The sequence below is a fragment of the Ctenocephalides felis genome, unplaced genomic scaffold (assembly GCF_003426905.1).
Source record: "Ctenocephalides felis isolate EL2017-DRISC unplaced genomic scaffold, ASM342690v1 CF-g0.4_SCAFFOLD_01886, whole genome shotgun sequence".
Taxonomy (NCBI): domain Eukaryota; kingdom Metazoa; phylum Arthropoda; class Insecta; order Siphonaptera; family Pulicidae; genus Ctenocephalides; species Ctenocephalides felis.
In genome coordinates, this window is record NW_020538040.1 from 5,257,313 (window position 1) to 5,281,096 (window position 23,784).

Below are 23,784 nucleotides of genomic sequence, written 5' to 3' on the forward strand. Positions count from 1 at the left end.
TGCTCTATAATATGCTGAAAGAATTAAAAGTGATGTAATCTCAAAGCGGCGTTGTTTGCCATCTATTTAAACTTGTTTATCTATGGATAAGATTTAGGAGAAAAAAAATTTGAAGAATGTTGTATGGAACTGGAAAAATTCGGTATATATATACGTATATATATATATATATATATATATATATATATATATTAAGCTAATTTTTGAATTCTATTCATTTAATTTAATATCATTGGTTTCCCGAGAAGCGCCAGACCCATATATATATATATATATATATATATATATATATATATATATATATATATATATATATATAAGTTAAAATATAAAAAAGGTATCTAAATGCTCTTTACCTCTAAAAACTCTACCAATCTTTGCAGAATTGTTAATCTTGTCAAAATGATTTATATTCTATAAACAATTGTAAAGTCCCCGTAGTAAATATATTATGCAAAAACATCATTACATAATTTGCGTGAAAATAAGCAACTGTTCATAAATCGTCGTCGTTTTATAAATGCATAAAGAAATAAACATTGTTGTTCGAAGAGACTTTAAAGAAAATATAATAAAAATATTACTGAAATATAAATTAATGAAAATAATTTAATAATAATTTTATTATATAATTTAATAATAATTAAATTTAGTTTGCTCGTCAGTAGAGTCGTTTTTTAATTTTCTAATTCGCTTGTCAGTAGAGTCCCATTTTTCTGTTCTGATTATTTAGTTTACTAGTCAGTAGAGTCCTTTTTATGCCCTCTAGATTGATATTTAATTTGTACGTCAGTAGAGTCTTTTTTCAAAAATTTAAGTTTTGTTTAATTTGATGGTTGGCAGAGTCCTATTTTAAAATTCGAAATTTCATTATTTTGTTCGTCAGTAGAGTTCTTTGTTATAATACTAAATTGCTTGTTAGTAGTGTCCTATTTTAAAATTTCAAATTGTTATTTAATTTGGTATAGTCTGTAGAGTTCTCTTTTTAGAATTCCAAATTGCTGTTTAATTTGCTCGTCAGTAGAGTCCCTTTTTTCTCTTCTGGACTATTTGGTTCACTCGTCAGTAGAGTCCTATTTTTAACTTTCTAAATTGCTCGTCAAACAAAGTTTTTTTTAATTAGCAAAACTAATTCGGATTTTAATTTTAATTCTGGCTAAAATTTCTAAACTCACTTATTTACTTCACACAAATAATTTTAAAATTGCAATTCAGTTTATATAATTCTTAGAAATATGAGATAAGGTCCGCTTGCTTGATTAAGTTTTGTTTATTTACCTTTCAAATAAACATATAAACATCCTCATACAATTTCTACGCTCTTATATTTCGTATAAATACGAATAAAAAACGAGGTTACTGTATTTATAATAATATATTTTTGAAAACATTTAATATTCCTCGAATATTTTTACATTACGGTACGGGAAGTTCCAGCAATTTGCCTTAAGGCACGATGCCATACACTACTAGTTTATTAACAAAATGCCACTCATACCTAATTTATAATTCATAACCAAGAATTTAGTTTGCTCGTCAGTAGAGTCCTTTTCTAATTTTCTAATTTGCTGTCAGTAGAGTCCCTTTTTTCTTTTTTAAATTACTATTTAGTTTTAGATTTTTTGAACAAAAAGGACTCTACTGACGAGCAAAATACAAAAATAGAGATAAAAAAGGGACTCTACTGTCAGGTAAAATACAATTGAGAGCAAAAAACAGAACTCTACTGACGAGCAATTCAAATTCAACAAAAGTAATAATAAAACTAGTGTGCATGGCATCGTGCCTAAAAGCCAATTTCTTGAACTTCCCGTAGTGAAAAATTTACAAAAAATCTTTTAAAATTTTTTGAAATCTTAGAAAAAAAATGATTCTTTCAATTTTTCTGAAATTTTCTTGGATTTTTTTAAGTAGAGAAGAAATATCAAAGCGCGTAAGCGCCGCATCGCAAAATTTTCACTTCGATTTTTTTGCAATTATTATAACTTACTTTATGTAAAGTTGAATTAGAACGACAAAAAGAACTCTACTGACGAGCAAAACTCAATAAAGTGCAAAAAAGGAACTCTACTGACGACCAAATACAATAGGACAAAAAAAGTATGAAAACAAATAGGTTTTTTTTAGCTTTTTTCAGTTTGCTCGTCAGTAGAGTTTCTTTTGTTAATTACTATACTTTGAAAATAGAGTTCCTTTTGATAGTAGAGTCCTTTTTGTTCATCATTATTTACAAATTTAATTATCTTCTGTATATTTATGTTTGCTCATCAGTAGAGTTCGTTTTCTAGCAATATTAAAATTCTATCGTGGTAATTTTCAAAAAAGTTAACATTCAATTCGTATTTTGATTAAATCGATTATTCACACATAAGGCAAAATGCCACTTACACCTAATTCCTTTAAACCAATAAAATGTTTAATAATTTTTCACATATAAAATGCTACTATACTAGTTTCTAAACAAAGATTTACACACGCACACTATACAAAATATCTGAGAAAATTTGAATTTTCTATGAAAACAAGTATAGTATAAACTCTATACTAATTTCCATAACAAGATTTCACCGCACTTACTATGCGAGACATTTGAAGAAATACAATATTTGTATGGAATTCAGTATACTACACACTTTTTAAAGAAAAGTACCAAGAAGAAAAATACAAATAAATTTCGATTTTAATTGATTATAAGTGAAGTTTATGCAACTTCTCTTAAGGCAAAATGCCACTCACACCTAAATTTCTAATTCATAACCAAGAATGTAATAACAAATTGAATTATTGAAAGCGATAAATAATAAAATTTGTGCCACGTTGTTAATTTTTGTTATCGACAAATTATTAGTCTGACACGACTTTAAATTTATTATCGATAACGTCAAATAGTTATACATACTAATATATATATATATATATATATATATATATATATATAAAGTGTGTGTATGAGTGCACATATGTTTTTTCGTTTGCACATTTAACTAAACATAAAGCATGCAAACGTGTGCAGATTCATGATAAGGAAATTAGTTGACAGGTGCGGACAACCGGTATATATACAAATATATATATATATTTATATATATATACTATACATATATATGCTATATGTATAGGATTGGAAGGGTAGGTCTGGATTTGTATATATACAATGATATATTATATATATTATAAAGTATATAATATATATATATATATATATATAAATATCTATATATAAAATTCTTCTGTAATGATTTATAAAAGGATAATGCTCCTTAAACGATTATTCGGATTTCGATAAATCTTTCTAAAGTTTGTTAAGGAAATTTTCTAGGATTTTTCGATTTATAGAAATATAGTAAAAGTGTAGAAATAAATGAAAAAAATTACAAACAACCGCTTATCATGGCACGATGCCATGCATCACTAGTTTTGTTAAATTTGAAATCAATACTTTTGTTAAATTTGACTTGCTCGGGAGTAGAGTTCTATTTTTTGCTCTCTATTGTATTTTACCTTGTTTATCTCTATTTTTGTATTTTGCTCGTCAGTAGAGCCCTTTTTGTTCTAAAAATCTAAAACTAAATAGTAATCTGGAAAAGAAAAAAGGGATTTTACTGACGAGCAATTTAGAAAATTAAAAAGAGGACTCTACTGACGAGCAATTTAAATTTAAAAAAAAAATCTAGAAAATTAAGGACTTTACTGACAAGCAATTTAAAATTAAATAGAAATCTAAAAGGTTAAAAAAACTTTACTGACGAAAAATTAAATTTGAATGAAAACCTAAAAAATTAAGATAGGACTCTACTGACAAGCAAATTAAAATTCAATGGAAGTCTATAATGTTAAAAAAGAACTCTACTGACGAACAAATTAAATTTGAATGAAAATGTAGGAAATTAAGAGAGGACTCTACTGACGAGCAATTTAAATTTAAAAAAAATCTAGAACAAAAAAGGGACTCTACTGACAAGCAATTTAAAATTAAATAGAAATCTAAAAGGTTAAAAAAACTTTACTGACGAAAAATTAAATTTGAATGAAAACCTAAAAAACTAAGATAGGACTCTACTGACAAGCAAATTAAAATTCAATAGAAGTCTAAAATGTTAAAAAAGAACTCTACTGAGGAACAAATTAAATTTGTTCTCTACTGACAAGCAATTTAAAATTAAATAGAAATCTGAAAGGTTAAAAAAGAACTCTACTGACGAACAAATTAAATTTGAATAAAAACCTAGAAACTGAAGATAGGACTCTACTGTCAAGCAATTTAAATGAAAAAGCTTACAAAAGAAGTCTACTGACAAACAAATTTTTGATTAAAAACCTAGAAAATTAAGATAGGACTCTACTGACGAGCAATTTAGAATTAAAAAGAAGTCTAAAAGGTTAATAAAAAAGAACTCTATTGACGACCAAATTAAATTTGAATAAAAACCTAAAAAAATAAGATAGGACTCTACTGACGAGCAATTAAAAATTAAATAGAAATCTAAAAGGTTAAAAAAGAAGAACTCTACTGACAAACAAATTCAATTTTTCTGTAAGAGTTAGTATCATTTCATGAAACTTGAATTAACTTTCTCTAATTTCTATGATTAATTATATTTAAATAAATAAATTCCAATTTCTGCAATTACTACAATTTTTGCAATTTTAAAGCATATCGACTTGCTGTGAAGTTCTATATTAAATTATAATATAGATAATTCAATTTTATACAAATTTGTCGAATATTTCAATACAATCGGACAAACCGTTCAAAAGTTACAAGAGATTTGTTAAACGGTAGACCAATGGGTTGCGGGACAATGGGCTAAAACTTTGTGACGTCATATATGGCATGTGGGGTATCAAATGAAAGGTCTCGACGAGCACTATATAGAAATCATGCTTATAGACTCAACAAATCAATAGGAGATCGTTAAAACCATTTATTCAAATTGTAATAAAACTTTTCTATTTAAAGCATGCCAAGTTGGTATATATAGTCCTAAAATCTTACAAAAAGTATAGATCATATAGTTTACAACAAATTTTCCGAATGTCATATTTATCTTGAACAAACGGTTCAAAAGTTACAAGAGATGTAACGAAAGTAGACCAATGGGTTGCGCTAAACTATAAACAGTGCAGTGGGTAAAGATGTTTTCATAACAAATATGGCATGTGGGGTATCAAATGAAAGGTCTCGACGAGCACTATACAAATATCTAAATATCAAGCTTGATAGTCTAACAGGGTTCCGTACAAGATCAAATTTAACGCTAAAAAGCGGTATAACAAGACCTAAAATATCCTAATATATATATATATATATATATATATATATAAATATTTTCCCAAAGGTTCCTAAACCCTGTCATTGCCTTCAATACCATCAATCCAACAATCACTTAATAACTTCAGTTGCCCACCCCGGTCACCGGTAGCGCTACTATACACTGACTCTCACGAACGAAACGAAATGAATTTGTTATAAACTAATTTTATAAACAAATAACAAACTATAAACAATAGACGACGACGACATCCGAGGTGGAATTCAATTATTGAGAAATTAACAGACGTCAGTCGATTAGTAGAGATCGAGTGGGAAGGGTCCTTGTGTGATGAAAAAATAGTGTAGAAAATAATGAAAAAATAATTTAAAAAAATAAAAATTAGTTAATAATATTTAGTAAAGTAATTAAAAAAAATATTTATTAAATATGAAGAGATATTTCAAAATAATATGTTAACTAAAAATAGTTTAAACACAAATTTAATGCAAATAATTTAAAATAGTTAATATGAATAAATTGTTTTGTGGTTCAAAAATTAGTTTATATAACTACATGAATTAAAGTTATTAAAAAACAATACTTAATAATTTACAAAAATAGTTTAATATAATCATAAAATGTTATATCTGAAATTGTAGTTTCTAATAAAGTGTACTAAAATTAAAATTAAAGTTAAATTATTTTTTTTAACTATTTTTGTTACTTTTAGTGAACCAAGTGCCTATAGACATTTATGTCTAATAAATTTATGTCTAAACAATTTCTGTTTAAATATTTAAATAATTATTATTTGTTTTATGTAAATAAAATGAGTGCAAAATATCAGCATTAACTATAAATAGTAAATTTTAAATTTATTTTTAATAAATATGAACAATTGTTTATGATAAAAAGTGAATAATAAATAAATTGTCAAAATGAATGAAAAGGAGCAACTGCCGAATTCTTATCCGTTGAAAAGGTAAGTTTTTATATATTCTGCTCGTATTGACAAAACAATTGCTTTTGAGGATAAAAAATTATTACATCTTTTTTATTAAAAAATTCAAAAAATGACCCAGGCTAAGCACAGTCTAAGCGCCACTCTGGTACAAATGTTTACCCAAGTGCGTTTAGACTGTTTATGTACTGAATCACTTTTCCAATTCCAATTTTGTGAAAACTATTGAAAAATGTGAAAATGCTGCCAAGCTAAGCACAGCATAAGTGAAAATGTCGCACGGAATTATTTGAAAATGCGTTTAGACTGTGACTATACGGGAGCACTTTTTCAATTTTGTGTAAATTAAGAGGCAACTTTTTTTTTCTTGAAATTGAAGTTAAAAAGAAATGACGATTGTTAATGCGTGCTGATTAGTTTTTGGCGGAGACAGGTCTAGCCGTTTTGGAGATACGGGGCAAAGAGTGCAAAATATGGCAGTTTTTGAAAGAACTAAACAACGATTGTTTTTGGGAAAGACAAAAACAATTTTTTTTCAAGAAATAATTTTTTTGAATAAAATAATTTATTCAAAATTATATAATATTTGTTGTTAAAAGTGAAATGAAAGTTACAGTATTTATAATAATCTATTTGAAAACATTTAACATTACTCGCATATTTTATTACGGTATAGGAAGTTCTAGCAATTGAGAATCGTAATTGATAAAATTCTTATGTACGGATGTATGAATTGATACTCCTCCTAAACGGTTATTCGGATTTTGATAAATCTTTTTAGAGTTTGTCAAGGCAAATATTTAAGATGTGAGGAATTATTAAACTATAGTAATATTGTAGAAATAAATGAAAAAAAATCACAAAAAACCATTTATTATTGTTTGACATTGAAAACATTTGAACTGTCATCTGCTAGAAATGTCAATTCACTTAAGTTTGAAAATAGGTGACATTATGAGCCTAGATAATATTAGAATATAATATACAAGAAGAATGTAATGCCTACTTTTTTATTGCCGAAAAGCAGCTGAGATGTGCCAGAAATTAAAATAATATAAGGTGCAGTCAACAGTGTATGTGTTTGGCAGATGAAATTATATAATTCAGTTTAATAAATAACGCAATAAGTCCAAAATGTGAAAAAATATTTCTATTTATTAAAAAAATGATTTAGAATTTTGTTTCATGTGTCAAAAATTCATTTGTTTGGCATCGGATATGGAATATTTAGTTAGATGATCTTAGATTGAATAGTGCACATATTAATTAGATTTTACAAATTAATTCACTTAAGATTTTACTAAAGTAATAATGTTTTGTTAAATTATTAGTAAGAAAAATGAACTTTAAAAATTATAATTGTCAAAAAGCAACTAATGAAAATTCCTTATCAATACGAATCGAATGTTTTTTAAATTATTCAAATCGGTTGATCCGTGTTCCCGAAATCAAAATAAATAACAAAACATTTTTTTGCATTTATCTCGAGTATTGCTAGTAGTATAATAAATTTCCTCGCAAAAATCCCCGCGATTAATTGTACTTATTGTTTATAATCAGATAATACCTACTACTATTTTTTTTGCAACAATGTAATGTACAAAGTTTGTTTTCACATTAAATTGCATTTTAATATAGAATTAAAAAAATAATCTCGTTATGTTTATTAAAAAAAATCTCGAAATCTTTTAAACAATGTCTAGGTAAGATAAGAATATAGCAGTTATTGCCAAAACACGGGTTAATAAATAAAAAATAATAATTATTATAATTATAAAGGCAATTCTGCCTTATAAAATAGCGTTGTCATGGTAACGCTATCTTATGCTTATTCCTTGGTAGAGAGAAATGTTAAAATGTTTATCTATTTGCCGTGCGATCAGGCGTATTTTACATAAAAACAAGTAAGGGGGCATGTTCGAGAATTCTGTTATCATAACATTCTCCTTGCTCTGCTTTTATGTAAAATACTCCTGATCGCACAGCAAACAGATAGACTTTTTCACAGTTTTCACTAACAAGAAACCAGCCTCATATATTAATACCAACAAGAATTGCGTCATATATTTCTATTATTAGTTAATTAGTCGTGGCGAATTAAGTCATATTTGTTTTCTTTTATTTCATTTTTACAAAGTCAAGAACGAATTCTACTGACGAGCAAATTAAGTAGATAGGTATTACTGAGTTACTGACAAATTTAATAAATTATTATTATTAGTAAAAGGTGATTTTAAAAAAGGACCTTAATCTCCAGAAATTTTAGAAGAAAAACATTTAAGTATCTGTTCGAAAAAGAAACTCTATTGACGACCAAATTCAGAAAAATAATGTATTCGTTTAGAATTAGATTGATGAGTAAATTTGAACAAGTACAAAACGTTATTAGGGGGACATTTACTTTGTAAAAAAGGTCTCCACTGGCAAGAAATTTTGGAAGTTATTAGTAAAATATTATTCAAATAATAAAAACTTTACCGATTATCAAGTTTAAATGTGAAAATTAAATTTGGTCGTCAGTACAGTCCCTTTTCTCTATTCAATTTTTTTTGTCAGTCAGTAGAGTTCTTTGTTTTTTATTTGCTTTTAATGTACTCGTTGGTAAAGTTCTGTTTTCTCTTGATATTTGCTTGCCAGTAGAGTCCTTTTCTATCGTCATTTTTATTTGTTCGTCAGTAGAGTCTGTTTTTGCACAGCATCTTATTTGCTTTTCAGTACAGTCCCTTTTCTAAACTGATAATTTTATTTCCTTGTTAATAGAGTTTCTTTTGTTATTCATCTGTTTTTAGTATGCTCGTTAGTAGAGTCCCTTTTTGAAATTTTATTTAGTCGTTAGTAGAGTTACTTATCCTTTGAATATTTTTTGCAAACAGATAGACATTTTTACAGTTTTCACTAACAAGAAACCAGCCCAATAAATTAATACTAATAAGAATTGCCCCATATATTTCTATTATTAGTTAATTAGTCGTGACGAATTAAGTCAATTTTGTTTTCTTTCATTTCATTTTTACAAAGTCGAGATTGAATTCTACTGACGAACAAATTAATTTGTTAGTTATTACTTAATTTAGTCCCTTCCGTTCGTCAGTAGAGTTTCTTTTTTTCCTTCCTTTAAAATCCTTTTTACAGCCCTTTGTTTTTGCTCTTCAGTAAAGTTCTATTTTTCGATGCAAATAGATTGCTTGTCAGTAGAGTCCTTTTTATACATCTAGATGATAATCTGTGTAATCAGTAAATTAGTTAGACGTAAAAGTAAAACTAGCTGTAAGTGGAATTCTGTCTTGAGGCAATTATGGCATTGTGCCTTAAGGCAAATTGCTGGAACTTCCCGTACCGTAACGAAATATTCGTGGAATACTGAATGTTTTCAAATAGATTATTATAAATATTGTAACATTGTGTAATACTTATAAGAATTATATAAGCTAAATTGCAGAGTTGAAATTATTTGTAAACTATATTAGTACTATAGTCAGAATTAAAAATAAAAACTGAAATATTTTCGACACACAAAAAACTAAAAAAAAAAAAAAAAAAAAAAATTGAACAAATTTTTTTTCCAAAATCAATTATTTTGTTAAGACAAGCTGAAAGTTCTTTGAATCATTTAAATCGGACGCTTATTTCTCTCAAAAACTGCCATTTTTTACATTTTTAGCTCTGTATGTTCGAAATGGCTGGGCCTGCCATTGCCAAAAACTAATAAACACTTCTCCCAATCATTACTAATTGAATGTTTTTTAGATCATTCAAATCGGATACTCCGTTCTCTCAAAAATTCGATTTCTATTTTCTGCATTCTTTGCTCCGTATCTCCGAAACGGCTAGACCTGCCTTTGCCAAAAACTAATCAGCTCTTTTCCCTATCAATAGGAATCGAATGTTTTTTGAACCATTCAAATCGGTTGATCCGTGCGCCCTAAAACGTGACTGGAAATTTGTATCCACACATACATACACACACACACATATCCATTTTTTCTGATGTATGCCAAAACGTTCAGAAACCTTCAAAACGTCGAGAAATGTAAAAATTTTCAATTCCGATTTTCGGCCCATTACAATAACTTACCCTACGGGAAGTTAAAAAGGACTCTACTGACGAGCAAATCAAAATGGCAATGAGAAAAAAGACTATATTGACGGACAAAGTAAAACGTCAAGGAAAGGACTCTACTGACAAGCAAATAAATATCCTGACAGAAAAAGGGACTCTACATTAATAAAAAGAACAGCCAATAATAAAAGGAACTTTACTAACGAGCAAACTAAAAACAGTGAAAATACAAAAAATTCTATTGAGGGATAGTATTCTAATGTCAGTAAGGGAAAAGGGACTCTACTGACGATTGAGAAAAATGGACTCTACTGACAAGCAAATTAAAATTTCGATAAGAAAGAAAGTTAATGGCGGGCCCAAAAGGGACTCTACTGACGAGCAAATAAAAATGCTAAGATAAAAGGACTCTACTGACGAGCAAATAAAAATATCAAGAGAAAAAGAGACTCTACTAATGAGCAAATAAAAAAAGAGACTACTGAAAAGCAAATAAAAATTTCGGTGAATCATTGACAAACAATAAAAAAGGACTCTACTGACAAGAAAATTACAATATTATGAGAAAAAACTCTACTAACAAATATTTAAACTAGTGGGGTTTATGGCATCGTGCCTTAAGGCAAATTGCTGGAACTTCCCATACCGTAACGATATGTTCGTGGAATATTAAATGTTTTCATATAGATTATTATAAATATTGTAACATTGTCTATTTATATTTATAAGAATTATTTATAAACTGAATTGCAAAGTTGAAATTATTTGTTTAAAGTATATTAGAACTATAGTCAGAATTAAAAATAAAATCTGAATTATTTTCGATATACAAACAAATATTTTTTTTAAAAAAAAAGTTGAAACAAAAATTTTTATTTCCAAAATCAATTATTTTGTTAAAACAAGCTGAAAATTTTTTGAATCATTTAAATTGGACGCTTAGTTCTCTCAAAAACTGTCATTTTTTACACATTAAGCTCCGTATCTTCGAAATGGCGGGGCCTGCCTTTGCCAAAAACTAATAAACACTTCTCCCAATCATTACTAATTGAATGTTTTTTACATCATTCAAATCGGATACTCCGTTCTTTCAAAAAGTCGATTTCTATTTTCTGCACTCTTTGCTCTTTATCTCCGTAACTGCTAGGCCTGCCTTTGCCAAAAACTAATCAGCACATCTCCCTATCAATAGGAATCGAATGTTTTTTTTAACCATTCAAATCGGTTGATCCGTGCGCCCGAAAACGTGACTGGAAATTTGTATCCATATATACATACACACACACACACACACACACCTTCTGAGGTATGCCAGTAAAATGTTCAGAAACCTTCAAAACGTCGAGAAATGTAAAAATTTTCATTTTCGATTTTCGGCGCATTACAATAACTTGCCCTACGGGAAGTTAAAAAAGTCATTTATCGGTCAGACTGCGATGCGGCGCTCACGCGCTTTGATATTTTTTCTCTAAAACAGTCACGCTTTAAAAAAAAAGGTCAAAATTTTCGAAAAATCCTAAGTACAAAAAAAATTCGAAATATTGAAAAAAAATCAAATTTTTCAAAAAGTCAAAATTAAAAAAAAAATTGTAAATTCTCAAAATCTCATTTTTTTCAAATTTTTCAAAAACTTTAACGTTGTTCTTTAATTTTACTTTTCGATACATAAAGTCCCAGTAATTTGCTTTAAGGCACGATGCCTCTAGTACAGTATTGTTTTAAAACCTAACCTCAAAATGGCACAATGTCAGTATAAAACATTAGTTCGATTTCAGTTCCTACTGAGGAAAAAGGATATTAAACAAATTGTATATTATATTATCAATCAAAACAATTTGACCAGAGCCTCCAAATTTGTCCAGCACTGCCTTTTTATCTTATCTTATCACCATTAATGTCATCATCCATCAACTTATCATCATAATTTTATATGTTCTTCAACAAATGTGCATCATGTGCATCTTGTTTGATGAATTCAATTAAATAAAACACAGAGAGTAAACACGCCGATTTAATTACATTAAGATTAATTTAATTACTTCTATAATTAGATAATTTCAGATAACTCATTATCGTGTTATTTATTTATTTAATTCGATTGTTTAATTTGCAAATAATTAGTTTAGTGCGGTGTGATTCTTGGATTGGTGTGAGGTTCTAAAATTAGCTAATCGTGGGGTAAGTGGATAAATGGATAAATTATTTTTATGTTTTAAAGCTAAATACAAAATTGAACTCTACTGACGAGCAAACTAAAATTCGGCGTGATTAACAAAAATTGGCTTTACTGATGAGCAAAATAACAAAAAGTAGAAAAGACATAAAACTAGTGTTGTATGGCAAATCGTGCTTTAAGGCAAATTGCTGGAACTTCCCGTACCAAAAATTAAAATTTTTGAAAAAGTTTTAAACATTTTTAAAAACTTTGGAAATATTAGATCTGACAATATATTTTTTTTTAATTTGAAATATTTCTTTAAATTTTGAAATTTTTGAACTTTTTCTAAAGCAATCTGCGCAAACTGCGTAGAGACGAAATATAGAAGCGCGTAAGCGCCGCGTAGCACTCTAACGAATGAACAACAGTACGGAGTAAACAAACTTTATATGTATTATTAAAATCTTCATAAAATATGTGAAAATTTGTCTAATGATAATTTTTGACCACTAAATGGCATTTTTTGTTACTTTTTTTATTGGATCTCCGAAACCGTTAAACCTGCCTTTTCAAAAAATGAATTTCCTGCAAGTTCTTCTTCATTTCGTCAATACGAACAAAATGTTTGTTGAATCATTCAAATCGGACGCTCCCTTCACTCAAAAACTCGATTTCTATTTTCTGCACTCTTTGCTCCGTATCTCCAAAACGACTGGACTTGCTTGTGCCAAAAACTAATCAGCACATCTCCCTATCAGTATAAATCGAATAATTAAAATCCGTTAAACCGTGCTCCCGAAATCGTCGACGAAAATTTGTATCCGCACACTCACATACATATCAATTTTTTCTAAGATGTTCAGAAACCTCTGAAACGTAAAGATAAGCAAAACTTTTCATTTTCAATTTTTTTCGATGCTAGGGCCTATTGGCAAGTTATGTATGTGTAGATTTTAATGCAATTTTTTACAAACATTATCAAAAAAAAAAAAATAAATAAATTTTTTGATTTGTGTTTTTGATCTTTTTATGTGCATATAGATTTTTTTGAAAAAAAAAAATTGGGGAAGTGAAATGAATGAATGAATTTTAATTTTTTTATACATTATTAGTAGTTTCTGTTTTTTCATTGACATTTTTATTTTCTCCTCTGTAGTCTTTTGTACTCTTTTTGTTTTAAGTTTGCTCGTCAGTAGAGTTCATTTTTCAGTAGAGTCCCTTTTTATATTTCTTTGTTAGTAGAGTCCTTTTTATATTTGTTTGCCAGTGGAGTCCCCTTTTCAACTTGCTCGTCAGTAGAGTCCTTTATATTTTTGCTTTGTTTTAGTTTACTCGTCAGTAGAGTTCGTTTTTTACTAAAATGACATTTTGCTATTAAATTTTTAATTTGCTCGTCAGTAGAGTCTCTTTTTCACTAAAATGTCTTTTTGCTAATAAATTTTTATATTAGCTCGTCAGTAGAGTTGTTTTTCATTTTATTTGAGTTTGCTCGTTAGTACAGTTTCGTTTCTAAAATGATATTTAAATTTTATTATTTTAGTTCTTTTTTTGTTTTGCTCGTCAGTAGAGTCCTCTTTCAGAAGGTTCGTTCAGAGTCTCTTTTTCAGTTTGCTCGTCAGTAGAGTTCTTTTTTTAATTTGCTCGTCAGCAGAGCCTCTTCAGTAGACTCCTTTTTATTCTTGTAACATAATTCGTGATTCTAAAAAAATATTACATCTTTTTTTATTTTCCATAAAATATTTTTGTATTTTTTTTTTTATTTAAAAATTGATAAATGATCCAGGCTAAGCATTGTCTAAGGGGCAACCTGGTGTAAATGTGTTCGCAAGTGTGTTTAGATTGTGACTCTGTCGGAGCACTTATTCAATTTCGGGAAAATTATGAAAAAAATGTGAAAATGCCGCTATGCGAAGCACAGTATAAGTGAAAATGTCGCACAGAATTATTTGCAAATGCGTTTAGACTGTGACTATACGGGAGCACTTTTTGAATTTTGTTTTTTGTGTAAATTAGGCAACTTAAATTGAATTCGAAATGAAATGACGATTGTTGAAGATCTGGAGATAAATTGATTTATGATTTACATTATTTGATTTGCTCAGATATAACAAACAAGATGGCAATGAAAATAATGAAAGTTACAGAATCTGTGATAATATATTTGAAAACATTTAAAATTTCTCGAATATTTCATTACGTACGGAAAGTTCCAGCAATTTGCGTTAAGGCACGATGCCATACGTCACTAGTTAAATTTGTCGCCAATACAGCCTCTTTTGAGTTTAGTCGTCAGTATACATTTTATTATTTTAAATTTTTATTCTTGTAATATAATTCATCATTCTAAAACTAAAAAAGGGACTCTACTGACGAACAAAATAAAAAACACCTCTAGTTTGTTCGACGATTGAAAATCAAAGTAGTATACTAAACGCTCCCATCAAACCCAAAACAAAAAACCATTTAAACAAAATTCACAAACAAATTCTAAAATAAACCAAAATTAATTTTCGTATCAAAATCACTCCATTAATATGAATAAATAAAAATGTTAACTCTGAAGAGTTTTGATGAAACTCCGGACAGTATAATTTGGAATTACAATATCGAATCGCCGAACGAAGTGATAGCTGTCCTTCCAAAATGCAAAGGAGAGACGATCTTAATTCGATTATCGAATTCGATAGGGTCAACAATAAGGAAAAACATTGGGACGAATTTCTTTGTTTCTTTTCAACCCGTGAAAAAGAAATCGGCTAACGGTTGAAATCGAAGGGCGTGTACTTCGTCTAAAAATTTTGAAAAAGGACTCGAAGAACCCGAAGATTACGAGGGTTCAGAAGAATTCGGAGTCGAGAAGAAGTAAAAAGTTTTTCTTTTTATAAATATATGAATTTATTATGCAGAAATATATGTGTTTGTTTAGAAGCAGGTTTTTAATTTATAATCTATATGGACTGCTAGTTTTCATGTTTTCCGTTGTATATAGTGCTCAATCATAAAAGGGTATGTGACGTCACATGTCTGAGCGAACATTGCCGACGACAGTCGCGGACTCTTTCGATTGATTAAATGTCTTTTGGTAATAAATTCTCAATTTGCTCGTCAGTAGAGTCTCTTTTCTCTAAATTGACATATTTTACTCGTCAGTGGAGTCCTTTTTCAACTAAAATGACTTTTACCTAATAAATTTTATATTTGCTCATCAGTAAAGTCCTTCATTCTCTACAGTGACATCTTGTTAATACATTTTATATTTGCTCCTCAGTAGAGTTTTAGTTTAGTTTTCTCTAAAATGACTTTTAACTAATAATTTTTATATTTGCTCGTCAGTAGAGTCCTTTTTAAATAAAATGACTTTGAACTAATAAATTTTATGTTTGCTCGTCAGTGGAGTCCTTTTTCACTAAAATGACATTTTGCAAATAAATTCCAAATTTGCATAGTCAAATAGTCAGTAGAGTCCTTTTTCTCTAAAATGACTTTTAACTAATAATTTCCAAATTTGATCGTCAGTAGAGTCCTTTTCACTAAAATGACTTTTAAGTAATAAATTTCATATTTGTCCGTCAGTAGAGCCCTTTTTCTCTAAACTGACTTTTAACTAATAAATTTTATATTTGCTCGTCAGTAGAGTCATTTCTTCAAAATAAAATTAATAATTTAATTTAATTTTAGATTAATAAAATCTATTTGCTCGTTAGTAGAGTCCTTTTTTCTAGACGGAATTGGCTTAATAAAGAAAGTTTCTTTATTATTTTTTAATCTTTTTCTAAACTAGCTCGTCAGTAGAGTTCATTTCTTATTTAAATGATATTTTATTAATAATTGATTCTGAATTTTCTCGCTAGTAGAGTTTTTTTTATATTTTTTTTCAAAAATTGCTCATAGGTAATGTTCTTGTTTTCTAAAATGATCTTTTAGTTGTTATTTTAGAGTTTGCTCGTCAGTAGTGTCCTTTCTCGCTAAAATGACTTAACAAATTTTATATTTGCTGGTCAGTAGAGTCCTTTTTAAATAAAATGACTTTGTACTAATAAATTTTATATTTGCTCGTCAGTAGAGTCCTTTTTGCACTAAAATGACTTAACAAATTTTATATTTGCTCGTCAGTAGAGTTCTTTTTAAATAAAATTACTTTGAACTAACAAATTTTATATTTGCATGTCAGTAGAGTCCTTTTTCACTAAAACGACTTTTGACTAATAATTCCTTTATATTTGCTCGTCAGTAGAGTCCCTTTTCCTCTAAAATGACTTTTAACTAACAAATTTTTAATTTGCTCGTCAGTAGAGGCCTTTTTCACTAAAATGACATTTTGCTAATGAGTTTTTATATTTGCTGGTCAGTAGAGTTACTTTTTCATTTTATGTTAGTTTGCTCGTTTGTACAGTTTCTTTCCTGAATTGATATTTCAATTTTATTATTTTAATTGCTGGTCAGTAGAGTCCTTTTTTTAGTTTGCTCGTCAGTACAATCCCTCTTTAAATTTGTTCGTTAGTAGAGTCCCTTTTTTAATTTGCTCGTCAGTAGAAATCTTTTTTTAGTTACAATGACGAATTGTGCAACAAGAATAAAAAGAACTCTACTGACAAGCAAACCAAAAAAGGACTCTACTGACAAGCAAATTAAAATAAACAAGAATAAAAAGAACTATACTAACAAGCAAACTATAGAAAGAACTATACTGACGAGCAAATTTAAAAAGAGACCACCAATTAAAATAATAAAGTTTAAATATCAATTTAGAAAAGAAACTGTACTGACGAGCAAACTAACATAAAATAAAAAAGTAACACTACTGACGAGCCAATTCGAAATTTATTTAAAGTCATTTTAGTGAAAAAGAGACTCTACTGACGAGAAAATATAGAAATTAACGGCAAAATGACATTTGAGGAAAAAGGACTGTACTGACGACCAAGTTTCAACAAAAAGAATGAAGTCAGTTTAAAAAAAGAATTTTACTGACTAGCAAATTTGCATAGAAAATAGAACCCGGAGCAAATACAAAATTATTGGCAAAAGTGTAAAAGGACTCTACTGATGATCAAATTAAAAAATCATTAGTTAAAAGTCATTCTGGTGAAAAGGGAATCTACTGACGAGCAAATTTAAATGAAAAATTAGTTAAAAGTCATTTTGGTGATGAAGAGACCTTACTGACGAGCAAATAGAATTAAACAGCAAAGTGTCATTTTAGTGAAAAAGGGACTCTACTGACAAGCAAATATAACATTTATTAGTTTAAAGTCATTTCAGTGAAAAGGGGACTCTACTGACGAGCAAATTCTAAAATTATTGAAAAATGTCATTTTAGTGATAAAGGACTCTACTGACGAGCAAATTCGATATTTCTAATATAACATTTGAATAATTCTTTATATAATTTGCTCGTCAGCAGATTTTATTTATTCCAAAATGACCATTTGTAATTTGTTTTCGGTTATGCCCATCAGTAGAGTTCCTTTTCTCTAATATATTTATTTTTGACTAACTGACGAGCAAATTCAGATATTTTTAACAAATAAAAGAACTCTACTAATCAGTAAACTTATTAAATTTATTACTAAAATTTGTATTATTTTTTTTCCAAAAAAAGAACTCTACTGACGAGCTAAAATATTAAGTATATAATATAGTTATAAATAGTTTTTTTTAACACTAGTATTTATTATTATTACATTTTGCTGGTCAGTAGAGTTCCTTTTGTCTTTAAATAGCTTTAAAATTATCCGAAAACTTCCGAAGAAAATAGATTTGTTAGAATTTTTGACAATTGTGAAAAAAATTAGCTTTTTTGAAAAATTAGACTTTTTTATATCACGAGATTTATTTGAAAGTTTCAAACTTATTGAAATTATTAAATTATCATTTATGTGTTTTTAAACCATTAAAATAAGTCCCTTTCCTTTAAATGTCGTTTCCGAGTCCTTGTAAGTAGTGTTGCCAGAACTCAAGGTCATGTAAGGTCATAGGGTTGCACGATGTAAATATAGGCTATATTAATATTACTGAATTGAAATTTTAGTATCAAGTACGGTTCTGCTTTATTGTGAATTTTATCACATCTATATATTTTTTTCCACGAATAAATATTTAGAATCTTTTATCGCTCTCGAAACTATTTCGGAAAGCAAACAATAAAAATAGTTTCATATATATATATATATATATATATATATATATATATATAATGTATATGTGTCGATTCTTTCGACTTTGTTGTTAAATTTCGAATAAATATTTAAACAAGAAATTGACGATAACGAATTCCTTTCGATAAGATTAAATTTGTTTAAATAAAAATAATAAACATGAAAGGCGATGGGATAGTTTTTTTTCAATGGCACCTAAGAAATTCAATTTATAAAATACTTTTATATTCGATAGAGAAGTACATTTTAAGATTACAGTAAGTCCATTGAGTATAATATTTCATATTGTTTATATGTGCATTATAAAATTATACTTATAACAATAGATAAATATATAAAATATAAAGTATTTATTTTTTTATTACATTTTATATTCATACATTTTGAATTCAACGGTTTTCTTAGCCGCCACTTTTGCAAAAACTGACACGAAGTTAGATCTAACTTCTCATCATGTAATTTTAAATGCAGACATTTCAAAATCGATTTTCTTATTATATTAAATGCTTTCAAATAAATACTAATAAGTAAAGAAAATTATTACTCTTAAGTGAGAACTTTTAATAAGAATAAGAATTTTTAATAAAAAGAATGCTATATTAAGTATACATAATGAATAAACAAAAGTTCTTATTTAACATTTTGAATCCAACGGTTTCCTTAGCGCCATCTTTGCCAAAACTTAGACCTAACTTCACATCATGCAATTTTAAATGCAGACTTTTTGAAATTGAATTTTTTACTATATTAAATGCTTTCAAATAAATACTAATAAGTAAAGAAATAGTTACTCTTAAGTGAAAACTAAATAAACACGAACTCTACTGACGAGCAAATTCAGAAATGTTTAGAACAAAAAAGAACTCTACTCACGATCAAATTTAGATTATTTTTTTCAAATAACGATCTCTACTGATGAGGAAATACAGAATTTTTTTTGAAAAAAGAACTCTACTGATGAGGAAATACAGATTTTTTTTGAAAAAAAAAAAGAACTCTACTGACGAGTAAACACAGACATTTTAAGAGGAAGCAAAGGAACCTACTGACGAGCAAATTTAGAATTTGTTGAAAAAAAGAACTCTACTGACGAGTAAACACATACATTTGTTGAAAAAAGAACTCTACCGACGAGTAAACGCAGAATTTTTTAGGGGAAAAGGACTCTACTGACAAGGAACATTAGATTTATCATTCAAGTAAAGAATTCTACTGACGAGCAAATTCAGAAATGTGTAAGGAAAAAAGGAAACTCTACTTACGAGCAAATTTCATGTTATTTTGTAAAAAGAACTTTACTAGCGAATAGTTTAGGAAGTTATTAGCTGAAATATTATATAATTAAAAAAATTCTATTGACATTTTTATTTGCTTGTTAGTAGAGTCCCTTTTTTTGACAGTTTTATTTGCTTGTTAGTAGAGTCCCTTTTTTTGACAGTTTTATTTGTTTGTCAGTAGAGTCCTTTTTCTAAATTAACCTGTAAATTAAATTTCGGAAAAAATGTCTTTAAAATTTAGAAACAGTTTTTGATATAATATTAGTTTTGAAATATTTTGCTCGTCAGGGATTCACATTTTATTTGCTCGTCAGTAAAGATCTTTTTTTATAATGTAATAAGAATGTACTCTTTAAAATTAAGTAACTGTTTTTAATATATTGGAATTTTTGAAATAATTTGCTCGTTAGTGGAGTTTCTTTTTAAAATTGATCAAAATTTTGTTCTAAATTAATTTGTTAGTACATTATGCAAAATGATATAAGGCTATCTCGGTTACAGTTTTGACAAGACAGTGACACCATGTTTCGCTTAAATAAAAATATTTTTATGCAAATAAAAAATAATAATGATGAAATTAATTAATAATTAATAATGCAAATTTAAAATATTTAAAACTATTTTTAGCCCATGTAACATTTATTTACAAATCGTGAATTGTTTGAAATACACCACTAGTTCTCAGAAGTTCTCAGAAATAATGTCACGTTACGTTATTTAATATTTATCTCCAATTTAAGGGGAAAAACATATCGTTTAATAAAACTGGTGACTAACATCCCGCATCCTCTGTTGTTTACTAACATTCACATATCATTTATATACATAAATACATATATATATATATATATATATATATATACTATATGTATATAAATAATATTTAGCAAAATGTCAGGGACGAATTAGACTTCAAACAAAAAATAACATTGAATAGTATTTCAAAATTATTATCACATGAACACATTATAGATAGTATAAGAGTAAACCCGTAAATATCTAATTCATATATTTGAAATTTGAATTTACCGCACAAATCTAAACGCGCGAACTTCACACTCGAAGTACTTTGTTCATCTTTTACGTGCAGTAATTCTTAATAGAGAGTAGAGATAATTCTATAACAAGTTTAGTATTTTTTTGTAGACAATTTTGTTCCGAGACTTGTAAATTTTTATATACGTACATATAGATAATTTAATTAGCTTTTTAATGATATATAATAATATATACTTGTTCATACAAAGTATTAATAAAATTAATAAAAATTTAAAAAATGTAACCAGAAGACATCTTAGCCAAAAATGGCGTCAGTATTCAATATCAAAATTTAATCAAACATTTTAATATAATTTTGTTCTAAGAGTTTTAAATTTCTTTACACAGATTTATAATTTTAGTAACTTTATAATGATATATAATAATAATAATAATATATTTAATTCAGTTTCAACAAAATTAATTCAAAGTCGTGTTCAAAAATAACGACAATTTTAATGCTAAAGTACTTTTAATATAAATTCATTTCAAAAGTTACTAATATATATATAATATATATATATATATATATATATATATATTATATACATACATATTTAAAGATAATTTTGTAAGCTTTTAAATGACATATAATGTTAGGCATGTGTTGGAATAAAATTTAACAAAATTTGTCAATTAATAAAAAAAATGCACCCAAAAAAATAAACGTGTGTACAAATTTTTCAAAGTTCAACCATTTTTTTAGACAATTTTGTTCCAAGACTTGTAATTTTTTATATACACAATTATAAACAATTTAATAAGCCTTCTAATGATATATAATAAATTTTATATATTTGATCAAATTTAAACAAAATAAATATAAATATAAACCAAAGCTGAAACAATGTGGGCGTTTTAGATTTTAGATTCAAAGTTTAACGAATTATTTTTATATAATTTTTTCCCAACAGATTCCAAATTGTTATATAGAATTGTATAGATAATTTTTTCTAGTTTTTAACGGTATATAATAATGAACAAGATTAAATATGTATGTAAACAGAATAATGTTAGATGACAAAAATGTAACCAAAAAAATTCATAAATTCATGTAATTACTGAAATGGATTTGTTGAACTAATTATTCAAATATAGACCATAAATTGTTTTTATTTATATAGAAAATTGCTCCTAAATATAATAAATTATTTTTATAAAAATTACATCATTCAATTAAATTCAAAATAAATATTTTGAAACTATTCATTATGAAAAATAATTCTTGTACTCATACACTTAAGTTTGTTTAATTTTATTTAAATATCAAAACCTATCTCAAATACGTTCCTGGTATTTTTACCACATCCCAAACCCTCCAACCTTCCTTTTCAATAAAAAACCCAAAACACCCCTGTACAAACAATAAAAATAAAATTAATTTTATACAAAATTACGTTTCTGATAATAGGTGAGAGTGGAACTTATACAACTTGTTTTATTTTTTTAAAATACAAATGCATGTCTAAATACATCGCTGGTATTTTTAACACATCCCAAACCGTCCAAACTTCCTTTTCACCTACAAACCCCTAAACAAGCCCTTGGAAACAATAAAAAGAAAAACAATTTTATACAAAAATACGTCCCTTATTTTATAGATGAGAGTAAGACTTGTACAACTTGTTTTATTTTTTAAAAATACAATTACGTCCCCAAATATGCCCCTGGTATTTTTACCACACCCCAAACCCTCCAAACTTCCTTTTAACCTACAAAACCCTGAACGACCCCGTACAAACAATTAAATTAAAATATTTTTATACAAAATTACGTTTCTGATAATAGGTGAGAGTGAAACTTATACAACATGTTTTATTTTTTAAAAATACAAATACGTCTCAAAATACGCCTCTGGTATTTTTTAAATTTTCTAAACCCTTCAAACTTTGTTTTCACCTACAAACCCCAAAACAACCCCATACAAACAACTAAATTAAAAATAAATTTGTACAAAAATACATCCCTTACAATAGATGGAAGTTAAACATATACAACTTGTTTTATTTTCGTCCAAATACACCCCTGGTATTTTTACCACATCCCTAACCCTCCAAACCTTCTATTCACTAACAAACCCTTAAACATGCCCTTGGAAACAATTCAAATAAAAATAATTTAAACAAAAATACATCCCTTATAATAGGCAAGAGTTAAACTTGTACAATTTGTTTATTTTTTTAAAATACAAATGCGTGTCTAAATACATCCTTGGTATTTTTAACACATCCCTGACCCTCTAAACTTTTTTTTAACCTACAAACCCTAAAACACCCCCATACAAACAACCTAAAATAAAAATAATTTAAAGACAAAAATACATCCCTCACAATAGATGAGAGTTAAACTTGTACAATTTGTTTAATTTTTTTTTAAATACAAATACGTCTCCAAATACACCCATGATATTTTTACCACATCCCAAACCCTTAAAACTTCCTTTTCACTAACAAATCCCAAAACATCCCCATACAAACAACTAAAATGAAATTAATTTTATACAAAAATACGTCCCTTACAATAGATGAGGGTTAAACTCATACAACTTGTTTTATTTTTTTAAAATACAATTACATCTCCAAATACGCCTCTGGTATTTTTTAAATTTTCTAAACCCTTCAAACTTAGTTTTCACTAACAACCCCAAAACACTCCCATACAAACAATTAAAATAAAAATAATTTTCTACCTAAATACGTCCCTGTACAAACACACACCATCAGCCATCTTTCTTTTGTACAACCAGCGCCACTAAATTTTATTTCTCTCTCAAACGTCAAACGTCATGTAATAATAAAAAATATTAATTTAAATAAATAAAACAGGTTTAGTTTAAACAAATTTAGTGTAAAATTAAATAAATTAATATGTAAATAA

The 23,784-nt window shown here is 27.4% G+C and overlaps 2 protein-coding genes across 2 annotated transcripts in view; one reads left to right on the plus strand and one right to left on the minus strand.

Annotated features, from left to right (window-relative positions):
* Nucleotides 1-23,784, minus strand: part of LOC113378024 (male-specific lethal 3 homolog) — a gene marked incomplete at its 3' end in the record, with an annotated part of 161,052 nt that overhangs the window by 38,346 nt on the left and 98,922 nt on the right.
* The window catches only part of LOC113378022 (protein Malvolio-like), an 87,757-nt gene continuing 70,132 nt past the window's right edge, over nt 6,160-23,784 (plus strand). The window contains 1 exon segment of the mRNA XM_026618520.1: nt 6,160-6,237. Coding sequence (XP_026474305.1) covers nt 6,194-6,237 — 44 coding nt within the window. The 5' untranslated portion in view covers nt 6,160-6,193.